Here is an 18,005-nt window from a genome sequence, read left to right as displayed (position 1 = left end):
ATGAGTCAGCAGCGGCTGGCGTGGAAGCCGCCCAGCCTGCTTGTGGACCTGGCGGGGACTGCACCGCCGCTGCCATGACCCTGTCAACGTGGAGCGCTGCTGCCATAAAAAATAAGAATTAACTTAGAAGATAATGTACAATGTGTCTCCATGAGAAAAGCACTAAAAGTGAAGAGACCTCATTTTGATGTATCACTGGTTTATTTAACTCGAAAATTTATGGATCTTGTCAGATCTGCTCCTGGGAGCATTCTTAAACAAGTTTGCAACAAAACTGGGAGTACAAAAACAGTGTATGACATCACCGTCTTGAAATTGACCTGGTTGAAAAGAAGTCTAAGAACCATATTCGATGGATAGGATAGGATCTGACCTTAGAAGCTGCAGGAGGAGCTGTGTGACTTATCAGTAATGGAAGATGCCCTAGATTAGTTAATTAAGCATTGTGCTCAGCAACTGTTCAACAGATGACAAAGAAAATGAAAGACTAGCATATGTGACGTATCAAGACATTCACAGCATCCAAGCCCTCCATTAACAGATTGTAACTGCAGTTAAAGCGCTGGCAGAAATCAGACTGGATGTTCCAGCTCCCAGATAGGATTCGATCACAGTACGTATCAGGTGCACCAAAGGACTCATTGACGTTTATTTATGCGAAGTGGAGCAGGGTTCCCACTCAAGTAATAAAACGTCAGACAGTGTAGGAACCTCTTCATCCAAAAGCAAGCCTCTGGAGCACCCTCAACCTGATAAAGAAAAAAATCCTCCACAGCAAAGTGAAGAAGTGCTTGAAGCGGCCAACTGATGGTGTCTGAGGTACTGTGCACTGAGTCTCTCGGACTCCTGTGTGGACGAAGATCCTCAGAGCAATAAATCATCCCTGCCATTTTCTCAGCACTTCGCTCCTTTGATTCCTGTATAATGACGGCTTCTGCATTTGAAAACAGCTCTTTTTATAATTATTCACTGCTTTTTTGCCAGTGAAGCAGTCATCTTGCCTACAGAAATTACTGAATCACATGACTATCACTGAAACAGATGGGCAGGCTGGGTGGACAGCTCCTCGTGGACTCTGCCCTTTGCCATGTGTAACACATGTCATCACAAAAAAAGTTGCTTTACACAGTTTCATGTCTGTGTGGATGGGTGTGCACACGAACCTGACATCTTTGTACATATTTGTATGTCTAGATCACTTCTGAAATACGTCTGAGTGAGACTGTTCACCCTTGTACAGCCAAAATAATGTAAACATATTCTCTACTTTCCATGGTATCTGACTTATTAGAATCCTCCGAATGAGGGTTCAGTCAGTTCAGTCGCTCAGTCGTGTCCGACTCTTTGCGACCCCATGAATCGCAGCATGCCAGGCCTCCCTGTCCATCACCAACTCCCAGAGTTCACTCAGACTCACATCCATCGAAGTCAGTGATGCCATCCAGCCATCTCATCCTCTGTCGTCCCCTTCTCCTCCTGCCCCCAATCCCTCCCAGCATCAGAGTCTTTTCCAGTGAGTCAACTCTTCGCATGAGGTGGCCAAAGTACTGGAGTTTCAGCTTTAGCATCAGTCCTCCCAATGAACACCCAGGACTGATCTCCTTCAGAATGGACTGGCTGGACCTCCTTGCAGTCCAAGGGACTCTCAAGAGTCTTCTCCAACACCACAGTTCAAAAGCATCAATTCTTTGGCTCTCAGCTTTCTTCACAGTCCAACTCTGAGGAGAGTTTTTCCCCTAACTTCTACATGTAGAAGTATCATAAAAGTGTGTGCAGTTGAAGTTTGTGGACTTAATGTGAGTGTTTCAGTGTGGTTTCCCAGTGCTAAAATGGGACTTCAGGCTCCCTACAGAGCCATTGTGTCCAAGCAGACTGGTGACATGCCCCAAGCTTTGGGGACAAGTGTAGAAATGCCATCAGCTCACGACTGAATTCCTTGCAAGACATGAATTCAGTCATGGTGACAGTTGAAAACTGTTAACCTTATTTTGCAAGATTTTGTAATATGTTTCTGTATGCAGCCTTGCTCCTCAACCAGAGGGGTTTATTTACGATGAGTCAGTGGTCCCCTGCCCTCTCTCTAGCTCTAGTCCCACATTCCCAAGCACCTCGCTCTTTCTACCTCATTAGGTAAGTCATTATCGCTCTGTGCCTCAGTTTACTCAGTAGTTTACCATTAGACTGTGAGCTCCTTGAGGGACTTTGTCTTAATCATTGTTAAGCCTAGCACTTTGGCCACTCCTGGCAATTGAAAAGTGCTCGATAAATGTTTGAATAAATCAGGTGAGTGAGTGAGTGAATGGTAGAATTAGACTGATAATACTTGGCTCATACCATACATACAAGATTCTTATATTGTTCAGATTCATATTTTAAACTTCTCCCACTTTCAAAGAAAGAATTGAAGCAATGTGAGATTAGGACCATGTAGAAAAGAGTTAGCTTAGGAATAAAAAATCAACACCTCCGAGCTCCAGTGGCTTTTGCAGTCCTGTCCCTCACCTGAACACCAGCCTCCTCCCTTCTCACAGTCCATACTGGCTGCCTCTGCAGGCCTTGGCCATGAGGCAGAAGTTGTGTGTATAGGTCAAGTGTTCCGCGGAGGATTCCAGACTCTGCATCATAGATTTGGCAGCTGTCAGTTACGTGTGATGGCTAAACATGAAAGTGGATGAGGCCACCTAATGAGAGGGTATCAGCAGGAGAAGAGGAAAGGCCCATTAGCATTTATTTTAAGGGGAGGTACCCACTCCAGTTTCTTGCCTGGAGATTTCCATGGGGGTCACTGAGTCGGATGCGACTGAGCAACTGAACACTTTCACTTTCACCAAAGAAAAAGCCTTTCCCAAGAGAGAAAAAAGAGGAGGGGAAAAAATGGCTGAAGAAGGTGGTGTCCCCAGAACCCACAAACGAAGTATGGCCACAGGTGATAGCGTTGTTTCTAGGCAGCAGTTCCTTACTTGTGAAATGTGACAAGTGTTCTACTTTGCAAATTGTTCTGAGAGCAAAAGAAGATCGTGTAAACAAAAGCCCTCTGTAAACTGTAGATATGTTACATAAATGAATCTTTTTCATCAAAAAAAAAAAATACATGCAGAGTACATCATGAGAAACACTGGGATGGATGAAGCACAAACTGGAATCAAGATTGCTGGAAGAAATATCAATAACCTCAGATATGCAGATGACACCAGGAAGTGAAGAAGAACTAAAGAGCCTCTTGATGAAAGAAGACAGTGAAAAAGTTGGCTTAAAACTCAACATTCAGAAAACTAAGATCATAGCACCTGGTCCCATCACTTCATGGCAAATAGATGGGGAAACAGTGGAAACCAGTGAGAGACTTTGTTTTCTTGGGCTCCAAAATCACTGCAGATGGTGACTGCAGCCATGAAATTAAAAGATGCTTGCTCCTTGGAAGAAAAGCTATGACCAATCTAGACAGCATATTAAAAAGCAGAGACATTACTTTGCCAACAAAGGTCCGTCTAGTCAAAGCTATGGTTTTTCCAGTAGTCATGTATGGACGTGAGAGTTGGACTATAAAGAAAGCTAAGTGCCAAAGAATTGACGCTTTTGAACTATGGTGTTGGAGAAGACTCCTGAGGGTCCCTTGGACTGTAAGGAGATCCAACCAGTCAATCCTAAAGGAAATCAGTCCTGAATATTCACTGGAAGGACAGATGCTGAAGCTGAAACTCCAATACTTTGGCCACCTGATGTGAAGAACTGACTCATTGGAAAAGACCCTGATGCTGGGAAAGATTGAGGGCAGGAGGAGAAGGGGATGACAGAGGATGAGATGGTTGGATGGCATCACTGACTCAATGGACATTAGTTTGAGTAAACTCCGGGAGTTGGTGATGGACAGGGAGGCCTGGAATGCTGCAGCCCATGGGGTAGCAGAGTCAGACATGACTGAGCAACTAAACTGAACTGAACTGATGTTCTAATAAGTTGCCAGGATCACAGAGTGACCCAACACTGAACCATTGCTCTGGGGGAAATACAAGGTTAGGTTCCTGCAAGCCTCCAGTCACAACCAAGAATCAATACATAACCTTCTGTTTCCTGGTGGCTCAGATGGTAAAGCGTCTGCCTGCAATGCGGGAGACCCGGGTTTGATCCCTGGGTTGGGAAGATCTTCTGGAGAAGGAAACGGCAACCCACTGCAGTACTCTTGCCTGGAGAATCCCATGGGCGGAGGAGCCTGGTAGGCTATAGTCCATGAGGTCACAAAGAGTCGGACACGACTGAGCGACTTCACTTATTGACTATACATTGTTGACTGATTAACACTGAACTCAGGGCCAACAGCACTACATCTCAGGCCTGAAGAAGCTTCTCCAACACATACTTTCTCCAAAAGGCACCTTACAGGCATCTTGTGCTTAGGAATACTGAACAGCACTTCACTATGCCTGGGGGCATTTAAAACAGCAAGGTCACCAACAAAAAGCACAAAATGTGGCACTAAATTGGCCTCAGGAAGGACACTTGTTTGCAGCAGGAGAGTTGAAGCAAGAAGGCAGAGCGTTGTCTTGTTCACCCTCAGCTGGGAGTGCGTGCATACCCACAAATGGTGCAAGCACCACTGCTGCTGCTGCTGCTCAGTCGCTTCAGTCGTATCTGACTCTGTGCAACCCCATAGACGGCAGCCCACCAGGCTCCTCCGTCCCTGGGATTCTCCAGGCAAGAACACTGGAGTGGGTTGCCATTTCCTTCTCCAATGCAGGAAAGTGAAAAGTCAAAAGTGAAGTTGCTCAGTCATGTCTGACTCTTAGCGACCCCATGGACTGCAGCCTACCAGGCTCCTCTGTCCATAGGATTTTCCAGGCAGGAGTACTAGAGTGGGTCACCATTGCAAGCACCACAGTTATGAATAAATTTAGGAGTAGGTGAATTCGCTGATCCAGAATCTAGATGATGAGGACTGCCTGTAATAACAAATACACTTTTATGGAAAATTCTTACTCACAAGAGTCAAATACCAATATTCTACCACTGAACCCTTTCCCAGAGTAGTTTAACACTGAGTGCCTTACAACTTATAAACTGTCATTTAGAAAGGAAATTAAATCTCCTTTCCATAATGGATAAGAAAGTGATAGCTTTCATCATTCATTTTATTTAATGTATTTATCATCTTTAGCAAAATCCATCTCTTTTTATTATTCAATTAAATTCAGCCAAGCAAGAGAGAATCTCCACCAGGAGAACATGGAGATGGGCAGGATGATATGAGATAAAGAAACTTACAATCCTCTTGGGTACGGGAGGGGAGGTTCAGAAAATTCATTTTAGTACAAGTGGAATATGATCAAGGCCACCATAAAGATCTAACATGTATGAGACTGGAAAAAATCTAATGCTATGGAGGCCAAATGAAGGAGAAAGGGTATCCTCTTGGGACTGTCTGGAAGATATGAAGGAGATGGTAAGATCTGAAAAGATCTTGAAGGATTAGTAAAATGGCAGCTGGAGCTGTGGGATGGGGTGTTGAGAATGTCTTGATACCAGAAGCAGAAGAGCACAGCAGGGAGACCTGCTCTGGGATCTGGGTGAGAACTCAGCATGCACGTAGGGGAGGAGGAAGGCATGGTTTCCACTTTTGCTGTAAAGCAAGGCACAGTGGTCCTGAAGTGATCACAGAGAAGAGAAGTGGAAGGCAAATGGCTAAGTGAGAAAGGGAAATCCATCCGATGATCTTAATCCTTCACTGTTTTCAGAAGCTTCTAGGTTTATTCTATTTTCACACTGCAGTGGTTAACTCTTTACCTGTTCATCTTTCACCTCCTTAACTGGACAACATCCTAGATGTAAGCTTCCCTGGTGGCTCAGCTGGTAAACATTCTGCCTGCGATGCGGGAGACCTGGTTCAATCCCTGGGTTGGGAAGATCCCTTGAAGAAGGGAATGGCTACCCACTCCAGTATTCTGGCCTGAAGAATTCCATGGACTGTAGCTTGAAAGTGAAAGTCACTCAGTCGGACATAACTGAGTGACTTTCACTTTCAAGCAGCGGTCATGCCTCATTCTTCCTTAGCTTCCCTCCCTCTGCCTCTGTCCTCTCCCTAACACACACACACACACGCACACACGCACGCACGTGCGCACACGCGCACACGCACACACCACCCCCACCCCCCACCCCCTAACATACAAAAGATGACCTGAACCATGGCTTCATGTCACCACACATCAATAAATAGTTATTCATTCAGTAATGGGCTTGACAAACACACTAAGCCCTGGTCTGTCTTCCTCAGGGAGGAGGTGACTAAACTTTGTTAGGAACTGTCCCTACATTTTCCCTGCAATACATGTGTCGGGAAGATTCCCTGGAGAAGGGAATGGCAACTCACTCCAGTATTCCTGCCTGAAGAATTGCATGGACAACATAAAACAGATACTATTAATAAAACTCTGCTAACAGCCAGTATATAGCCAGGAACTTATAGATTAACTTTGGCCTATTATTTGTTGCTTCTAAATTTGAATCTTCTATTAGAAGAGAGTATTAAAGAACAGAGGTAAATTTTAAAATACACACTTTTGCAGTCAAATTGTTTTACTTACTGTTTCAAAACCTCGGTGTGGGTGATCAGGAAATCCACCTGGTCTACCGCCTTTAAATTCATCAAATAGTAAAAATGGATCCAGATTTTTTAACTGAAATAAAAATAAAACCCAGCAGATTAGATGTACCTTTTAAGTCACACTACTTGGGGCTACATTCATAAACAGATCTAATGAATCTCATTAAAAACAACTTGGCTAATAAGCAATTTTTTGCAATACAAAATGCTTTCAGGAAACAACTCCTTATACACACACACACACACACACACACACACACACAGAGTCACTAAGTTAATCAGTTGACATTTTATGAGAAGTGGACAAATGATTCATGATCATCTAAGATCTAAGTAGTCAAGCACAAACAAGATACAGTCCAAAAAGATTCATAATCTCATGGGAGAACACACTAGAACATCAATTACTGTGCTATGATGATAAATGCTCTGGACGAAGTTAACATATAGGAGAATGGGGAGACATTAGGGCAGGTTCAACCAGGGAGGTGTCACTTGAGCTGAGTCTTGAAGTACATATATGTAGAAGTTAATCAAAAAGAAGCAGGAGGAGGAGGAATATTCTAAATAAAAGAGCAGAGAAACAGCTTGGTAAGATTGAAAACCTGTGAGGAAACTACTCTTGTGAATGAAAAATGCACATGGAACTATGATGAGAGATGGGCTGAGGACCGAGGTCAAATCATAAAGGAGTTTGGGTTTTACCCTGAAGGTGATGGGTTTAATCAGGTTGAGATGATAAGTTCTAGAAAGACCATTCTAGCATATATGTGGAAGATGGTCTGGAAAAGAAAGAGATGAGAGGCAAAGAGTATTTAGAAGGTGCTTTCAACAGTCTAGCTCAGTTGGTAAAGAATTCGCCTGCAATGCAGAAGACCCCCAGTTCAATTCCTGGGTCAGGAAGATCCGCTAGAGAAGGGATAGGCTACCCACTCCAGTATTCTTGGGCTTCCCTGGTGGCTCAGCTGGTAAAGAATACGCCTGCAATGTGGGAGACCTGGGTTTGATCCCTCGGTTGGGAAGATCCCCTGGAGAAGGGAAAGGCTACACACTCCAGTATTCTGGCCTGGAGAATTCCACGGACTGTATAGTTCATGGGGTCGCAAAGAGTTGGACACAACTGAGCGACATTCACTTTCAGTTTTCAACAGTCTGGGCAACAACAAAGGCCAGGTCTAAGGCAATGGCAGTAGTGATGGAGAATGGGAAAAAGGAAGAGCATTAGATCACTTCCAAATTTCTAGCTATGGGGCCTGGGAGGGTGGTAAGGCTATCCAGAAATACAAGAAACATAACAGAAGGAGCCCTGAAGCAGGCATGGTGACTTCATTCTAGGTCACATTGAGTTTGAGATATGTATATAAATGATATATATAAACAGTACTATGAATATTCAGTGTCTAGTATACTGTGCAAAAACTAGACAGCAAATGAAGATAAATCTTGAGCCCAAGTGAGAGGCAAAAGCAGAGCTGGCTGTCATCAGCATATCTTTATGGTCACCTTGGTTATACTTGGCCATTTGCTATTCTACACAAATTTTAGAAAACATCTACAAACAAAAATGTTGGACTTTTGGTTGGAATTACTTTAAATGTATGGATCAATTTGGGGAGAAATGATATTTATGTAGTATTGAGTTTTCCTATTCATAAACATGGTTACTTCCATCTATTTAGGTCTTTGAAATGTCTTTCAATAGGATTTATAATTTTCTCCATACAGATTTTGCATATATGAAACTTTTTTCTGGGTAACATACATTTTATGGTATTATAAATAATATATTTGAGATATAATTGACACATATTAGTTTTATATGTACAAGGTAATGATTTGATATTTGTAAATACTGTGAAATGATCACACACTACCATCTGTCCCTATAAAAAAGTATGAAAAAATGAATATTTTTTAACAGTCTGCTGCTAGGGATCAAAAATGTGAATAGAAGGACTTTCCCGGTGGTCTAATGTTTAAGAGTTCACGCTTCTACCACAGGAGACACAGGTTCAATTCCTTGTCATGAACTAAGATCCTACATGCCATATGGCATGGCAAAAAATAAAATAAAAAAATTTTTAAAAAGAAGTGTGACTAGAAAGGTGATTTTGAACACTGCTAAGCTCTTATTGATTTTAATAATTCATCTGTAGCTTCTGTTGGATTTTCTTTGCAGACATTCATATCACCAGTATATTTTTTTGGTTTTATTTAGTTATTTTTATTTATTTTAATTGGAGGCTAATTACTTTACAATATTGTAGTGGGTTTTGCCATACATTCACATGAATCAGCCATGTGTTCCCCATCCTGAACCCTGCTCCCACCTCCCTCCCCATCCCATACCTCAGGGTCATGCCAGTGCACCAGCCCTGAGCACCTGGTCTCATGCATTGAACCTGGACTGGTGATCTATTTCACATATGATAATATACATGTTTCAGTGCTATTCTCTCAAATCATCCCACCCTCGCCTTTTCCCACAGAGTCCAAAAGTCTTTACATCTGTGTCTCTTTTGCTGTCTTGCATATAGGGTCATCGTTACCATCTTTCTAAATTCCATATATATGTGTTAATATACTCTATTGGTGTTTTTCTTTCTGACTTACTTCACTCTGTATAATCGGCTCCAGTTTCATCCACCTCATTAGAACTGATTCAAATGTATTCTTTTTAATGGTTGAGTAATATTCCATTGTGTATATGTACCACAGCTTTCTTATCCATTCGTCTGCTGATGGACATCTAGGTTGCTTCCACATCCTGGCTATCGTAAACAGTGCTGTGATGAACATTTCACCAGTGTATTTTATCAATAAGCTTTTGACCAACAGTTTACAAAGTATTGGGTTGGCCAAAAAGTTCTTTTGGTGTTTTCCACACCATCTTACCACTCAGTTCAGTGGCTTGGTCGTGTCCGACTCTTTGCGACCCCATGGACTGTAACACGCCAGACTTCCCTGTCCATCACCAACTCCCGGAGCTTGCTCAAACTCATGTCCATCCAGTTGGTGATCCATCCAACCATCTCATCCTCTGTTGTCCCCTTCTCCTCCTTTCCAATGAGTCAATTCTTCACATCAGGTGGCCAAAATATTGCAGTTTCAGCATTAGTCCTTCCAATGAGTATTCAGTACTGATTTCCTTCAGGATTGATTGGTTTGATCTCCCTGCAGTCCAAAGGACTCTCAAGATTCTTCAACACCACAGTTCAAAAGCACTGATTCTTCAGCACTCAGCTTTCTTTATGGTCCAACTCTCACATCCATAAATGACCACGGGAAAAACCATAGCTTTGACTAGATGGACCTTTGTTGGCAAAGTAATGACTCTGCTTTTTAATAATGCTATCTAGGTTGGTCATAGCTTTTCTTCCAGGGACCAAGCATCTTTTAATTTCACAGCTGCAGTCACCATCTGCAGTGATTTTGGAGCCCAAGAAAATACAAGTCTCTCACTGTTTCCATTGTTTGCCCATCTATTTGCCATGAAGTGATGGGACCAGATGCCATGATCTTAGTTTTTTGAATGTTGAGTTTTAAGCCAACTTTTTCACTCTCCTCTTTCACTTTCATCAAGAGACTCTTTAGTTCTTCTTTGCTTTCTGCCATAAGGGTGGTGTCATCTGCATACATGAGGTTGTTGATATTTCTCCTGGCAATCTTGATTCCAGCTTGTGCTTCATCCAGCCTGGCATTTTGCATAACATACTCTGCATATAAGGTAAATAAGCAAGGTAACAATATACAGCCTTGACGTACTCCTTTCCCAATCTGAAACCAGTCTGTTGTTCAGTGTCTGGTTCTAACTGTTGCTTCTTGATCTGAATACAGATTTCTCAAGAGGCAGGTAAGGTGGTCTGTTATTCCCATCTTTTTAAGAATTTTCCAGAATTTGTGGTGATCCACACAGTCAAAAGCATTGACATAGTCAATAAAGCAAAAGTAGGTATTTTTCTGGAACTCTCTTGCTTTTTTGATGATCCAATGGATGCTGGCAATTTGATCTCTGGTTCCTCTGCCTTTTCTAAATCCAGCTTGAACATCTGGAAGTTCTCAGAAGATCTTACCACTACAACTCACTGAAGGCTCAGGTGACCATTAGCATTTTTTCAGTTCAGTTCAGTCGGTTGCTGTTGCTGCTAAGTCCCTTGCTGCTGCTGCTGCTAAGTTGCTTCAGTCACGTCCAACTCTGTGTGGCCCCATAGATGGCATCCCACCAGGCTTCCCTGCCCATCACCAACTCCCAGAACTTTATCAGACTCATGTCTATTGAGTTGGTAATGCCATCCAACCATCTCATCCTCTGTTTTCCCCTTCTTCTTCTGCCTTCAATCTTTCCCAGCATCAGGGTCTTTTCCAATGAGTCAATTCTTCGCATCAGGTGGCCAAAATATTGGCATCAGTCCCTCCAATGAATATTCAGGACTGATTTCCTTTAGGATTGACTGTTTTGATCTCCTTGCAGTCCAAAGAAGTATGTACATTTTTTAAGACACAATACTACTGCACACTTGTAGACTAAGTGTGTATAAACATAAGTAATTTCTATAGGCACCGAGAAACCAAGATAATTGTGTGAACTACTTTATTGCAATATTTGCTTTATTGCAATGGTGTGGAATTGAACCCCCAACATCCCTGAGGTATGCCTGCATGAGAGTGGCCCAAGGAAAATCACATCAGAAAGGACTGCCTGGCAGAAAGAAGAGTGGGACATAGAAGCAAATGCGGATGAGTGATGGGTTTCCTTCCTGTTGGGAGCACACCCGCCAACATCATGATATACAATCATTTCAATTATAGCCTGGCTACCCTGTCCATATACAGTATAATGGATGGTACCAGTCGGCCCAGTTCCATCTCTCATTCACCATTCATCACCAAAGCAACATTATAAACTGCTCTACCTCCATATTTACAGCAACAAGGAACGTGTCACCTAGAGCCACTAATATTAAACACTGTTGTAAATTCTACCCTACAATAGCTCTGTGCTCTAGTATTTTTATGAGATTTTATTTTCCACTGATACAGTCTTGGTGCAAAAAGTTTGAAAAGTAACCACCTTGAAATGAGAGCGATGTTTTCCTTCTCTGCTGATGGGAGGGCAGGGGTCCATCTTTTGGCAAGTTGGCAGTGTGTGGAGTGCTAACAAGTATGGTAACAATCTAAATGTTTAGAAGAAGGGCCAGCATCAGCAAAACGTCTACAAAATAATAAACAATGGAGAGGGTGTAGAGAAAAGGGAACCCTCCTACACTGTTTGAGGGAATGTAAATTGATATAGTCCCTATGGAGGACAGTGTGGAGGTTCCTTAGAAAACTAAAGATAGAGCTAACATATGATCCAGCAATCTCCTAGGAATATATCTGGACAAAACTACAGTCCAAAAAGATACATGCATCCCTATGTTCACTGTAGCACTATTCACAATAGCAAAGACGTGGAAACAATCTAAATGTCCATCAACAGAGAAATGAATAAAGAAGATGAGGTATAGACACACACACACATACATACAATGGAGTATTACTCAGCCATAAAAAGGAACGAAATAATGCCATTTGCAACAACATGGATGAACCTAGAGATAATCATACTAAGTGAAATAAGTCAGAAAGAGAAACACTGTATGATATCACTTAAATGTGGAATCTAAAATATGAAACAAATGAATTTATCTACAAAACAAAAACAGAATCATGTACATTGAGAACAGACTGGTGGCTGCTGACAGAGAATGGGTTGGGGGCGAAATGGGGGAGGAGGTTGGGGTTAGCAGATATAAGCTTTTATATATAGCATGGATAAACAACAAGGTCCTTCTGTAGAGCACAGGGGACTATATTCAATACCCTATGATAAACTATAATGGAAAAGAATATTAAAAAAAGAATGTATATATATGTATGTATATATATTATAACTGAATCACTTTGCTGTATAAGAGTAATTAACACATTGTAAGTCAACTATATGTCAATAAAAATTTTTCAAATATTTAAACAAAAAATAAAAAAGTTGGGCTAGGAATAAGAGAATAATGGGAATAATGGCATGCTCTTTCACTGGAGTACTTCATAACTACTTAAATGGTGTTTATGAAGAATTTATAAGAATGTGGGAGTTGCTTGGCTACCCTGTTAAATGAAAAACTAAGGACACAAAATTGTTTATACTGTACAACTAAAACATATAACTAAACTGAGGTAAAAGAAAACATTCTCTGCCTTAATAGTGATTAAACCAGGGTGATGGCACTAGGAATGATTCCTATTCACTTGTTTTTCCTTAGAGTAGAGACATACATGGAGCATAGTAGACCCTTTGAATTAGTAGAATGTGGGGGTTTCTAAAGCACAGGTTTTTCAGCCAGGGACTTTTAACTGTGTAAATTCTATATTTTATATATCTCTATCCATAGACAGAATTCAGGGTGACTGTAAACTTGGCTGGGAACAAAAAACACATCATTATTTTTACTAACTTCCAACTAAATTTTTTTTCTTCTGAATTTTTTTTTGTAGTAAAACAAACATAACAGGAAATTTAGCATTTCAACCATTTTAAAGCATACAGTTCAGTGGCATTAAGTACGCTCACACTGCTGTCCAACAAGTCACCACCATCCATCTCCAGCCTGAAATGTAACATTTCTTTTAAATATGAATGCAGTTAAAGAATTACAGTAAATTACCAGGACCTGTGACTTTATCACCAATAGAAATCAAAGCTCTTTTCATATCACATCCCAGTTGCTGCAGGTACTGAACTATGTTCATGCTCCTCAAAGCTTTGAAAGTAAGTAGTTATGAGAACTGCCACTACATCTTCTTACTGAATGTTACTAGAGTTATTTAAGTTACTAATTACAAATTTGTTTTTGCAATATTTTGCTAACTATATTTCTATACAAAGATTTTCCTTTGTGTGTAATCCCATGTATTTTATACATTTTAAAAACATTATTCTGAGAAGGAATTTATAAAACAACATTGTGAGAGTGAACTGATGGATTTCAGCAGACTCCCAAAGGGGTTCGTAAGACCAGAAAAATTAAGAACCCCTCAGCAGATGTGTTTCTGACAGATGGAGTAATTAAAGTATTAGCTACCCTGAACATACGATAATGGGTTTACTGACAGGTGTTTGCACTCTTCTGCTGGCAATGTGGCCTAGAAGAATATGACACCACATCCATCTGCATCTTCCCAACATCCACTGTGCATTTAGTCCTTAGAATAATCTTGTTTGCCTGTATCCCTTTGAAAAACAAAATCTGACTGACCTCAAAAGACATTCTCAGATGAACAGGAAGCTAATGGTGGGAAGAGTATGAGAATATTAGAGCAGAATTTAAGAAGAGGAACAAACGAGCCTCACTTTTCAAAAATAATCCATTTCCCTAATATACTTGTCCTTTATTCAAAAAATATTTTTGGGAGACACTCAACATCACTAAGTAGTAAAATGCAAATCAAAACCACATGTAGATACCACCTCACACCTGTCAGGATGGCTATTATTTAAAAAAGAAAAAAAAAACAAGAAATGACAAGTGTTGGTGAGGATGTGGAGAAAGGGGAACTCTACTACACTACTGGTTAGAATGCAAATTGGTATAGCCACTATGAAGAACAGTATCCAAGTTCCACAAAAAAATTAAAAGTATAACTACCATGTCATCCAGCAATTCTACTTCTGGGTATTTATCCAAAGAACATGAAAATGCTAACTTGAAAAGCTGTATGCATCCCCATGTTCATTGCTGCATCATTTACAATAATCATGGAAAGAACCTAAGTGTTCAATGACAGATAAATGGATAAAGAAAATGTGGTGTATATGGGATACAATGGGATATTATTCTACTATAAAAAAGAATGAAATCTTGCTGTGTGCAACAACATGGGTGGACCTTGAGGTCATTGTGCTGAGTGAAATAAGTTAGACAAAGACAAATACTGTATGATCTCATTTATATGTAGAATTCAAAATCAAACAAAAAAAAAACAAGCTCATGGATGCAGAGAACAGATTGGAGATTGCCAGATATGTGTGTTGAGGGGGGGGACAAATGGATAAAGGGGGTCAAAAGGTACAAACTTTCAGTTATAAAATAAATGAGTCATGGGAAGGTAATGAACAGCATAGTGACTGTAGTTAATACTGTATTACATATTTGAAAGTTGCTGAGAGTAGATTTTAAAAGTTCTCATGACAAGAAAAATACTACGTTGACAGATGTTAACTAGATTTGTGATCATTTTGCAATATATACAAATACTGAAGCATTGTGTTGTTCACCTGAAACTAATATTATATGTCAATTATACCTCAATTTCTGCTTTTGGAATCTGGAGCTGGGCACTGTATTCCATGGATTAGAATAATCATTTCCATTTTTTGCACTTAAGTTTTCTTTTCTCCAAGTCCCATGTCTCCCCAAATTTTCAAATAAAACTGCTCTCTAATGTTGAAAAATGTCTGCCTGACCTACAATCACCTTCTCTGAGGGAAGCCTCCACTTAGCCCCCCACCAAGAGGTCCAGAGAGTCCAGTCTCAGCCATCTCTCTAAAAACTCAAAATGCCTGGCAAATGGCTGACTGCCTCAGGGTAGAGACCTGACCCAAGAGGAGGCAATGGGATTCTCTCTGCTAGGAATTTGGGATTGGGCCCCAGCATCTGTCCCTGGTGCTTTGACTGGTGGGCATGTAAACCTAGGGGATCTAGCAGGTATGTCTGGGCATGTGCACCTGGAGGCTGATAGATCAACTCAGGATAGGATGTGGGTCTTCGGAGAGGGGCACAGACATTTCAGTCAGGATCACTGGATCCACAGTACAGAAATCCCCTTGGGGTGGGGCTGGCCTCGAGGAGACCCCAATTGCTAAGTTTAGAGTTGGTTCCTAAGGTACCCCACCGGGCAGCTCATGACTGTCTCATGCCCTCTCTTCCCAAGCTTACCCTCAGGGTCCCACCAGTCCCTTCTGCAAAAAAAAAAAAGCATAAAACAGCCACCCAACCAGCATACCTCGGGTCTTCCGATGCTTCTGCGGACTCGCGCTCCAACTCCTTCTGACTGCTCCCGGCTGAGCACTGAGAGGGTAACCTTCTTGGACGACATCGTGTCCAAGGTTAAAAAGCAAGTAAAATAAAATAAAATCTGGAAAAAAAAAAAAAGAAGTGTTCTGAGGCTGAGCTGTAGAGGATGCAGGGTAAGAGAAGGGACAACAAAACAGAGACGTCATCAAGGAGGGACCAACCACCCACGGACTATAAAATATAGGATAGGAAATTCACCCCACACCCCGCCCCAAATATTGTGTGGACAAAAAGTTCATTTGGGGAAAACCCCAAATGAACTTTTCGGACTTTTTGGCCAGCCCAATATTAACAGCTATAATTTTTTAATTGCTTACTCTGCACAAGACCTGGGCTAGATGCTTTCAAACAACACTAATGATGGTGGACGCCTGTGAGTGCTAAGGAGGTTCCCAGCACCCTACTAACGATTTACAATGGTTATCTGGTGTAGTCCTAGGACCACCGTTGACCACAGTTAGTAACAGCTGCTGGGCATTTACTTAGAACCTCTAATGAGCACTTTACCGGCTTCACCTGATTGAAATCTCTGCCCCTACCTCTACCCAACGTTGCCCCAGGAGGGAGCTGCCAACATGAGCTAAGAGAGATCCGGGACTCTCTTATCTGAATGCGCAAGGATCTTGGCACTGAAAAGGATCTTTGAGGGTCATCAAATTCAAAGACCCATCTATCCCTGAAGTTCAGGGTCAACTTACGTGGCAAGAAACATTTGAAGCTTTCTCTGAAGTCTTCCAGAGCACAGAAGAGCACAGGAAACTCACGGAGGAGGTGCCCTTGACCATGCAATCTGTATTCTACTCAGGACCCTCAATTCAAAAGTGCTTCCTCTTTGAGTCTAAAGTCTACTCGAGAGCATATCACAAACCAAGTATAATTAATCCATTTTCCACTTCAAATACTTGCAGACAATACACACAATCCCTAAAGCTCTTCTGCAAAAGACATAATCCATTCCTTCAAAGTTTCCCACTGCAAACCAAGATAGATATTTTAGCAAGAAGCACAGACTCTAGAGCCACACAGTCTGGGTCTGCATCCCAGGTTCACCACGTAATCAGCTGTGTGATCTGAGGCCAACTGTTAAACCTCCCTGTTCCTCAGGCTTTCCACCTGTGAATAGGAGTCATAAAACAGTGTAGATTCTGCAAAGGAGTGTAGTGTTCTAAGAATGTAAGATGCTGCTACTCAGAGCACTCTGCGCTGCAAAACCCTCCAGCCAGTCAAGTGAAAGTGAAAGTGAAGTCACTCAGTCGTGTTCAACTCTTTGTGATCCCATGAATTATAGTCTACCAGGCTCCTCCATCCATGGGATTTTCCAGGCAAGAGTACTGGAGTGGGTTGCCATTTCCTTCTCCAGGGGATCTTCCTGACCCAGGGATCGAACCCAGGTCTCCTGCATTGCAGGCACACGCTTTACCTTCTGAGCCACCGGGGAAGCCCAGCCAGTCAAGGCTCACTCTAAATGTGCCCTCCCCTGCTGAACTGAACTGAACTGAACTGAACTGGGCTGCCACCTTTAGTTAACTCAATCCTCCACCTATGAGCATCTAGAAAGTATTTTACGTCCAGCCCCCGCCCCCAATTTGAACTATTTCTGGATCTTTCCAGACTCCTCCAATTAAGTTCTATGCACGTGCACCACCGACGAGGTACTTACCAGATCTTAGTGCTCTGCAGAAAGAAAAGTCGTCTGCGACTTGCACCAAACTGCAGAGGACTACTTAAGCCTCTCTGGCCATTTCCCTTAGGAGACTCCCCTGGGAGTATAAAGCGGGCCAGAGAGGGCAGGGTCTGCCCCGCCCGGCCCCGCGGGCGCCAGGTACTCGAGCCCAGTGAAGGGCGGCTACAGAAGCCAGTGCGGCGGCGGCGGGGGCTCGGAGGGCGCCCCGCGGCTGCCTCACCGTGACTCAGCGCTTCGCTGCCAGTGGCCGCAGGGAGGCTGGAGGCGGCAGTCCACGGGTCTCGGAGGCCCCGGGCAAGAGCGATACTCCTTGATTGCCAGTCCGCCGCCGCGCATCCCCTCGCCCCGCCCCTCGCCACAGCTCCGCCCCAGCCTGTTCGGCTGCCCTTGTGATGGGCGGGCGGGGAAATGTCACTGGGAGAGAGGCGCTCTGGGCCCTAGGAAGGGTGGATGGGCCTAGCAGGTGCTGTGTTCAGACCAAAGGTCCCAACTGGACCTCCTCGGAAAACTTGTCCTTGCCTGGAGTCAGCTACCTCCATCACTTCCCGGGCCTTGTGTGACCTTGGGCAGGTAGCTCAGCCTCCCTGTGCCTCTAGTGCCTCCACTGTGA

General features: G+C 42.6%; 1 protein-coding gene and 1 pseudogene across 2 annotated transcripts in view; one reads left to right on the top strand and one right to left on the bottom strand.

Moving 5' to 3' along the window:
- LOC138071540 (transcription factor E2F6 pseudogene) lies at positions 1–808 on the top strand (annotated as a pseudogene).
- PIR (pirin) overlaps positions 1–17,627 on the bottom strand; it is a 98,120-nt gene extending 80,493 nt beyond the window's left edge. The window contains exons 1-3 of one of the 2 annotated variants that reach the window (XM_068962573.1): positions 17,372–17,627; positions 15,641–15,772; positions 6,579–6,671 (exon numbers count right to left, since the gene is read on the bottom strand). In XM_068962573.1, the coding sequence (XP_068818674.1) occupies positions 6,579–6,671; positions 15,641–15,733 (186 nt within the window). In that variant the 5' untranslated portion in view covers positions 15,734–15,772; positions 17,372–17,627. Of the gene's footprint in view, positions 1–6,578; positions 6,672–12,913; positions 13,058–15,640; positions 15,773–17,371 lie in introns of those variants that run through there. The other variant, XM_068962574.1, reaches the window with a different exon arrangement.
- Positions 17,628–18,005: the final 378 nt, after the last annotated feature.

This window comes from Capricornis sumatraensis, chromosome X, assembly GCF_032405125.1.
Source record: "Capricornis sumatraensis isolate serow.1 chromosome X, serow.2, whole genome shotgun sequence".
Lineage (NCBI taxonomy): Eukaryota > Metazoa > Chordata > Mammalia > Artiodactyla > Bovidae > Capricornis > Capricornis sumatraensis.
This window is presented reverse-complemented; position numbering and strand designations above follow the sequence as displayed.